The sequence below is a fragment of the Vigna radiata genome, chromosome 7 (assembly GCF_000741045.1).
Source record: "Vigna radiata var. radiata cultivar VC1973A chromosome 7, Vradiata_ver6, whole genome shotgun sequence".
Lineage (NCBI taxonomy): Eukaryota > Viridiplantae > Streptophyta > Magnoliopsida > Fabales > Fabaceae > Vigna > Vigna radiata.
In genome coordinates, this window is record NC_028357.1 from 40,967,090 (window position 1) to 40,975,299 (window position 8,210).

Genomic DNA, 8,210 nt, shown 5'->3' on the forward strand with positions numbered 1-8,210 from the left:
TCCCCTAGATTTTTCAATCTAGAAAAATACCGGACACCATGTCCACTAGATTTCTCAATCTAGAAAAATACCGGACGCCATGTCCCCTAGATTTTCAATCTAGAAAAATACGGGACGCCATGTCCCTTAGATTTTTCAATCTAGAAAAATACCGGACGCCATGTCCACTAGATTTTTCAATCTAGAAACATTAGGGGGCGCCCTGTCCCTTAGATTGTTCAATCTAGAAGCGTTACGGGACCCTATGTCCTCCACGATCAGAAAACATTACAAGATACTACGACACATAAGCAAAGATCCAACTCAAAAGCAGCAAGAGCATCACATTCAAAACATCAATAATAAGCAAATAAAGTCATGAAAGTAAAGTACGAAGTGTTGCAACTTTGGGACGCGAAAGCATAAACGAGAAAAACATTACAAAAACCTAAGTTTCTACATTAGTTTCTCCTTCCTCCTCTGCAGCAACCTCTTCTGCCGGCTCTTCAAGGGCGACTTCCGCTTCTATCTCGGCCAAATCCCCTTCCTCAGTAAAAGTACCATCAGGTATATCTCTGATCGGAGTCATCTCCCCAAGGTAAACATCTTTGTACACATCAAATTCAAAGGCACCAGGCGACACATTGGCTAAGCATGCCATTTGCCTTAGCGCCTTCTTGAACCCTTTAGTATGCTCCTGGCGAATGGCCGCATACATCTCCGCCTCGGTGTTCTTCCATTCTAACGAAGCCGCCCTCAGCTCGTCTCTCTCTTTTTGGATAGCTTCCAGTTCAGACACGGTCTTTTTGGCCGACTCCAGTTCCTTTAGCAGATTATCTCGTTCGGTCTGCGTCCGGATGCTCATATTCCTCAGCTGTTCATTAAGAGAATGGCTTTCAACTAACATTCTGGCCGATTCTTCAGCATTTTTCGCACAATTAGCATGAGCAGCACGAGCCTCCTCCAACTCCTTCTTTAGCCGGCATACTTCGCTTTGAACATCTCCCCGGCTGGATGCATAAGCCATCTTGTACGCCGCCGCACCACACCGCAAAATATGATGAAGCAAATACTCGGACATTTGCTGCTCAGACATTGCCACCATTGCTTTTTCCTCGGCAGCATCAAAGTTAAATTCGATCTTGTGCCTTAGATCGAAACCTGGATCATCCATGCCCAAGGGTAAATGTCGTTCGGGAACTGACTCTTCCTGAAGTGCCATCGTCTTTTTGCCCTTAGCAGCCCCACTACTGGCTGTTACCTTCCTCTTGCGAGTTAAAGGTTGAACTGGAGAAGGAGGAGTGTCCTCTATGTGCACTATAGTGGCCGATGTAGAGGATGTCCCACTTGACCGTGCGGTCTGAAACCCGACCCCTTGATCCAACACTTGTGATTCCCTGAACCAATCACGACCGGTCTTTCTGGCCATAACTTCTGCAAAATAGCACCACCCACACAAAATTACAATTCACAAAATGCAAGTAAGAGACAGTTGACAAAGAGACCTACCAAACACCCTTGATTTCAGATCGTTGTATTTCAGGCAATTAACCAGCTTCCTGGAAGAGAACGGACGAGGTAACTTGACCAACCTGTCTAGATCCCTCTGTTTAACATCAGACATATCCTCTTTTGCCCAAGAGGTTAAGGTACGAGGCTTTTTAGTCCAATGTAGGGGAAATCTAGAGTTCCCGTCATCATTATAAAAGAACGGCCGACCCATTTCGGTAACTGACACTTTAAAAAAGTGGTTTTTAAAGTCTTTATATGACTCGGCAAATAAACTAAAGATAGCATTTTTGGCCATGGACGTCAGAGATACCCGACCCTTCTTGGCATTAGGGCGGGTGTTAAAGAAAAATAGGCATATTTTAGCGGTCGGTTCGACACCTAAGGCTTGACATAATACGTCGAACGCTTGAATGTAGCCCCAGCCGTTCGGGTGTAACTGAGAGAGGGCTACGTTCAAGCACCGTAGGACATCCATTTGAAACCTAGTCAAGGAGAGTCTAACATACATATCATACAGAAAAGGCATATACATAAAGAAGCAATCTTTTCCAATCACATCTTCCCCGTGGAAAACCCTTTCATCGTCTCTACAAGCCATTAACTTAAGGGCACGCTGGTACCCAATGTTCCTTAGAACACAGTTATCCTCTACCCAACGCATCAGAGTTTCTCGAGAACCAAATGAACTCCCTTGTTCCCCAACCTCCCGGGAGGCCCATAAATATTCTCTCGGAGAGGGAGAACAACCTTCTTCAGGGCCATCAACAACCACTCCTCCATGAACAAAAACCCTATCCCCGCTAAGTAAAGAAGTGACACAACCGGTAACCACCGGTTGGGCAACCTGTGGGTCACCATGATCCCCCTCGACATTATCAGAGAAATCGTAAAGGACAGGGGAGGAAGACATTGTTACCTGGAAATGGGTGCGCAACAGGAGAAGACACTCGAAGAAGAAGGGAGAAAACCTGGAGAGATAAGTGCCAGAGACAGAAATGAAAACGGTTTCACTTCCTCGCTTAATTAAAAGCGTGGAGGTTACGAAACTGGCTGCATCTTCTGCACCGTTAGATGTGCTTCATCTAACGGCCTCCTTTTCGCGACTCTAACGCTACCCTTAGCGCGGGAAACGTAGACCTCCTTATAAGCCTAAACGACGAGCTCACCATGTCGTTTTCCAGTCACTCAAGTAACTGTATGGTCACTCGGCTTACACACAGCAAAGCAATCGAATACCGAACGGTAAGCACATTTAAGCCCTTCGGACAAACCAAGGCAAACGCCTTCCTTTGCCTCGGGCTTGGGGGGGATGATGTACGATAGTATAATACCAACGGCCTACGGCCTGAAAAACCGAACGGCCTTAGTGGGCCAACGGCCCACCATAGCGCCACAATCTTATTGGGCTCAAAGCCCAATGCTAGCGTAAATGGCCAGTGTAAATAATATCCATAAAAATATATCATTCAGATATATTTACCAGATATATCTTAACGGAAGCAAAGATATGCTAAGTAAGACCGTTTATATTTATTATTATTCTGTTTATATTTTGTTTATCATATATCGGCCCAAAGCCTATAAGTAAAGGCTAAAGGGTTNCAAACAGGTACGTTCTCTGAATACATTCCACTCACAATTCATACANCATATCTCTCATCTTATCAATTCTCTCCCACGGAGAATTCCCTATACACGCCTAACTTGAGCGTCGGAGTGCCTTTTCAGGTATCTCCCCCCCGGTTAAAGCTAGAAGATCACCGTACGGCTGAAGACAACGCGAGGACGTACGGTCAGAAATCAGAAGAAGTGGGCAGAAAGACAGAAGACGACGTCATCGAGGTTAGTCCTTCGGTCCCAGTAAATTTACACCGAAACATTTAGTATTTTAAAAATAGTAATAACCAATTAAAAGTATAACAACTAATGAAAATGCAAAACTAGTATACATATAAAAATCCAAAAATAAAACAAACCGTGAAGGTGAAAGAGTAGATAAGTGTCATTGTGAGAGTAAAGAAAAAAGTGTATACAATAATAATTTGAAAATCACCGTCTGAGTTATCCTAAAACGCATCTAAAAACTGCTCCAAAAAATAATAAAAATAAATTTTAATAAATATAAATAAAAGAATAATGACTCCAAACATAATATAATTGGTGTAAAATTATTTTAAACGGTGTAAAACGGAGGAAAACTTTGCTCATCGTTAATCACAAACGAAAAAAAGCAGAACGCAAAGAAAACACATAAGTGATGTTCCGGTTCTTGAATCAGTAAAAATGTGTAATACTTTTGATGAGATGTATATATAAAAGACATATATGTAGTACATTTGATGAGATGTATGTTGCACTCTAAAAGGGTACGAGCAGACAAGGACTTTTCATACTATTTTTTTCAATTATGATGATTTAAATGCAAATTGTATTATGAATGTGATTGAGCATGACATATATGTATTAAATACAATTTAAAAGGTTCAACTTTTATCTCTTTACCTAGTACAGTAGAAAATGGGTCACCGTCGGGGTCATTACGGATTCACAGTTTTAATTTAATGAGTTAATGAAATTTAATTTATTTGTTCAAAGAAAAAAAATGGTTCCATATATATTAATAAAATTATTTTGATTAATTCATTAGTTCATTTAATTATAATTTTTTAATTTTTAAAAAATATATATATATTTTTTAATTAAAATTTAAATAAATTTTAGTTTAAAATAATATTAAACTTTAAAAACAATTCAAAATCATAAAAATACAATATAATTCAAATATAATCAAAAATTAAATATAATTCAAAATCAAATATAAAAAACAAAACAAACAAATATTTAATATTAGAAAGTTTTATCTCACTTATCCATTTATAGGATTAAAGTCTTGAATGGATAAATTCACAATTTTTTTGAAACATCTTCTTTTTCATCCACAATACAATAAAAAATAAAATTAACTAATAATATTGAAACACAAAGTAATAATTAGGTGGGTCGGTGAACCAACCCAACTCACTGTGGGTTCAACCTGGGTAAGTCGGGTTTTTAGTGAACTGAACTCAAAATTGGTCTGTATCTAAATTTTAAATTTTTTTCAATAAATTAACTCACATGATCCAACCATTAATACAGAAATAGCAAATCGTCATTATAGACAACGGTTTTCCCAGGATCACATATCAAATGGTCTACATACAGAAGTGAAAAGTCATTATTTATTGCCTTTAAACGTCAACTACAGGCCCCTCAACGTCTAACTCAAATTTGACGTCGGCTCCCCTCCACGGATTCATAAAGGTTCGAAAATACCTCATTTTAAGCGTTAGAATTAATTCTTTTACAACATAAATGTTGTCCCCCCCCCCCCCACACACACACACACTAGATGTCACACCCTTTAACATAAACTACAAAATCAGAATTGAAATGTCACTTTTTCAGACATGTCGGATCCACTTTCCCGAACACCAATAAACTGCGAAAATACTCCAAAAGTAGCACCAAAATGAATTTTTTTAGCAATTAAACGTCGATGGTGGAGGGGGCCCGACGTCAAATGCCCTTTTAAACCCTAAAAACTCAGAATGTGAGCCTCACTATCTTTCGTGTTTTCGTTTGGGTTTTCATTTAGTTCGCATACGTCATTGTTGCTACAAGGTATGTTTGATTGATATTCTTCTAATTAATTTACTTTGCACCAATTAAATTTTTTTGGCATCGATTTAATTTTGTTGGCAACGATTAATTTTGGCTTACGATACAGTTTTGTGCACGAGTCGATGAATCTCGACGACAACATTGATTGTCCAATCTCCATTGCTTGAAACTCATAGTATATATAATTTTTTAATGTGCTGGAATTGTTTTCTATTCAGGTGTGGTAATATTATAAAAATAAAATAATTCTTTTTTAAATGGATGTCAATTTAGAAAGGATTGACATCAAAATTAACATTTGAAAAAGGAGATCTCATGTCAAATTGACGTTTTCCAATAAAAAATCAGTTTTAGACGAAACGTGTCGAAAATAACAAACCTCAATTTTTATTTTCACTAATGAACCTATTCTAACAGCACTATTTATGACATTTTAAAACTTGTATTAGTTATACTTTTCAAACAATTGTATTTTTCATGTTATTAGTTATATTAATTTAATTATTTATTTAATAATTCCATATTTGGTAACATTATTTATATTTACTCATTTAATTACTTTTATTCTACAAACACTTTATTCAACTAGCTCCTATATAGACAGTAAATTAAGTATAATAATTATTTAATAATTCAACAAAAAAAATAAGTAAATCATGAAATAATTATGGTTTGTCCGAAAGCGAGAGTGGTAAGAAAAGATAAAGGTAAAGGAGTATAAAGTAGATTTATAGACATAAAAAAAAGTGATAGATATTTGATAGGAACAATGATGTACTTATTTTTGTAGTAGAGAAGTAGGAGCTATTTTTGTTGAGTAGTAACCATAATGAGGTTTTGCAGAGACATGTGGGTTTGGTCACAGTTTCTCGGACAAAGGAGTCTGCTATGCATATGCTATTTATTTACTATGCAACCAACCACACAATAAGTGCGTGTGGCCCTCACTCCGCCATTATAAAACCACCCTTTTTTCTTTCCATTTCTACTCACTCACCACCCAACAAACTTTTACTGTATCACTTCATTGCTCTCTTTCTTCTCTCACAAAATTAATCAAGAGATAGATGGCTCTGGGAAGAGGCAGTGCACTGGTGCTATCACTCTCTCTCTGTTTCTTCCTGCTTCACTCTCACATGGCTCATGCTGCCACCACCTACACAGTCGGAGATCGTAATGGTTGGACCTTCAACACTGTTAGCTGGCCCAAGGGCAAACGCTTTAAGGCTGGTGACACACTTGGTTCGTTTTCTATACCTTCCAATTCAGACACTTTTATCATAAACATGTCTCAAACATGAAACACCGACAACTTTTCTGCATGTTTTTTTTATTTTCTGTTGGTTTGTGTGTGGATGCAGTGTTCAACTATAACCCTAAAATTCATAATGTGGTGGCGGTAAGCAGGGCTGGGTATAATGGTTGCAACACTCCAAAAGGGTCGAAAGTGTATCTTACAGGAAAGGATCGGATCAAACTTGTTAAGGGACAGAACTTCTTCATCTGCAACATTGCGGGTCACTGTGAATCTGGGATGAAAATTGCCGTTAATGCTGTTTGAGTTTCTCTTCATCACTTTCGATAACTATATATATCTCACTGCTTTCCTACTTATACGTATTGTAATGCAAATTTCACCTCTTTAGTGTGAACGTATCTCAGTTTAATAAGTGGATAATATAGGTATGTGTGAGAAGAAAAAGGGTAGCTTTCTGTCTTCTCTTCTGTATGTTACTTATTATCTGTTTAAGAATAAATAATTATGTCGGCAATATCATATATATCTCAAAACACTTTTTAAATAAATTTACTATTATTATTAAATCCTTTCATAATATATATCTTAAGATTATATAGTTATCATTTTTCAGAATTGTCAACCTTTTTAGAAGGTTGACCAACCCACTTTTAAATGATTTTTAAGATAAATACATGATTTTATCTTACACTAAAATTTATGATTAAACAAAAAATATCATATACATTTATATTTTCGGTACACTTTTTCAGATATTTATAAATCATGTAATTCAATTTGTCTGACATTTTGTAATGCTAGGTTTTCTGAGTTTTAGATAATTCTAATTTAATGTTTGACCAATTCAATGAGCATATCCAGTACGGTAATCTGGACTGTGTTGACACCGCATAAATTTTATTTTCTACTTCTACTCTGTAAACCAACCACTTTTTCATTTTTTATATTCAATAATTTAATTTATATTTAAAATTAAACAATGTAATTTTATTTGAACTAAATAATTTAATTTAAATATAGTATTATTATTCAAGGTTGTTGTTACATGAACCTACGAAGAGAACAATGACTTTCAGTGTAAGGTTTTAGGGAGAAGATTTGTTACGATTTGGTAACAATTTGACGTTATAATAACTGCATATAATAATTTAGTACACTGTTTTTAATCGAATATATTATTTATTTTAATTACTTTTGTTTAATGTACAATTTTCAACTAATGTTGAACTTTTAATAATCTTCTTAAGTATGGGTTCTATTTATCTCAAAATATTTCTCTTATTTCTCTTTCATTGGAAGTTCTACGTGAATTAGAAAAAGATTATTTTTACAAATACAAAAGTTTAATTGAAGCAAATAAAGATTAGGAACTTAATTAAATAATTCAAATAAGGATTTAAGCCTAAAAAAAAAGTCTTTAATTAAGAAACACTAATGGAAAACTATCTTACAAAATCAAATCTAAATCAATTATGTTTTTGCAAATATTTTTAGTTGTTTTAATCTCCGTTTTAGATTAAGATAACAACAAACATAATAGATAATAATATATATTTTTTCTTTTATGAACATGATGATTAGGATTCAACTTTTTTTATTGTGTATGGACAAGCCTTTAATAAAGAAAATATAAACTATACTTTTCTTATCCCTATTATTTAAAAATACTAGTCGTTGGCAATACAACAAAAATATAAATTAACATTTCAACTATAAGGTACAATTTTTTTAATGTACACTTTTGAGAAGAGTCAAAACACACAATTATAACATGTTTGTCTTAAAGTTCATCGTATAT

The 8,210-nt window shown here is 35.5% G+C and overlaps 1 protein-coding gene across 2 annotated transcripts; it reads left to right on the forward strand.

The window, feature by feature from the left end:
• The first annotated feature begins 6,117 nt into the window (after nucleotides 1-6,117).
• On the forward strand, nucleotides 6,118-6,935 carry LOC106767395 (basic blue protein). Of its 2 annotated transcripts, none has more exons than XM_022783715.1 (2): nucleotides 6,118-6,396; nucleotides 6,562-6,703. In XM_022783715.1, the coding sequence occupies exons 1-2, from the start codon at nucleotides 6,222-6,224 to the stop codon at nucleotides 6,690-6,692; spliced, it is 306 nt and encodes a 101-aa protein (XP_022639436.1). In that variant the 5' UTR covers nucleotides 6,118-6,221; the 3' UTR covers nucleotides 6,693-6,703. The 2 variants fall into 2 exon arrangements, with proteins under 2 accessions (XP_022639436.1, XP_014507759.1); XM_014652273.2 differs by having other exon boundaries at nucleotides 6,125-6,396; nucleotides 6,516-6,935.
• The last annotated feature ends 1,275 nt before the right edge of the window (nucleotides 6,936-8,210 follow it).

Excerpts from the sequence above, each read along its gene's own strand:
- LOC106767395 (XM_014652273.2), top strand. The coding sequence starts at position 6,222 with ATGGCTCTGGGAAGAGGCAGTGCACTGGTGCTATCACTCTCTCTCTGT. Across the intron at positions 6,397-6,515 it reads TAAGGCTGGTGACACACTTG|TGTTCAACTATAACCCTAAA; the intron begins GTTCGTTTTCTA and ends GTGTGGATGCAG.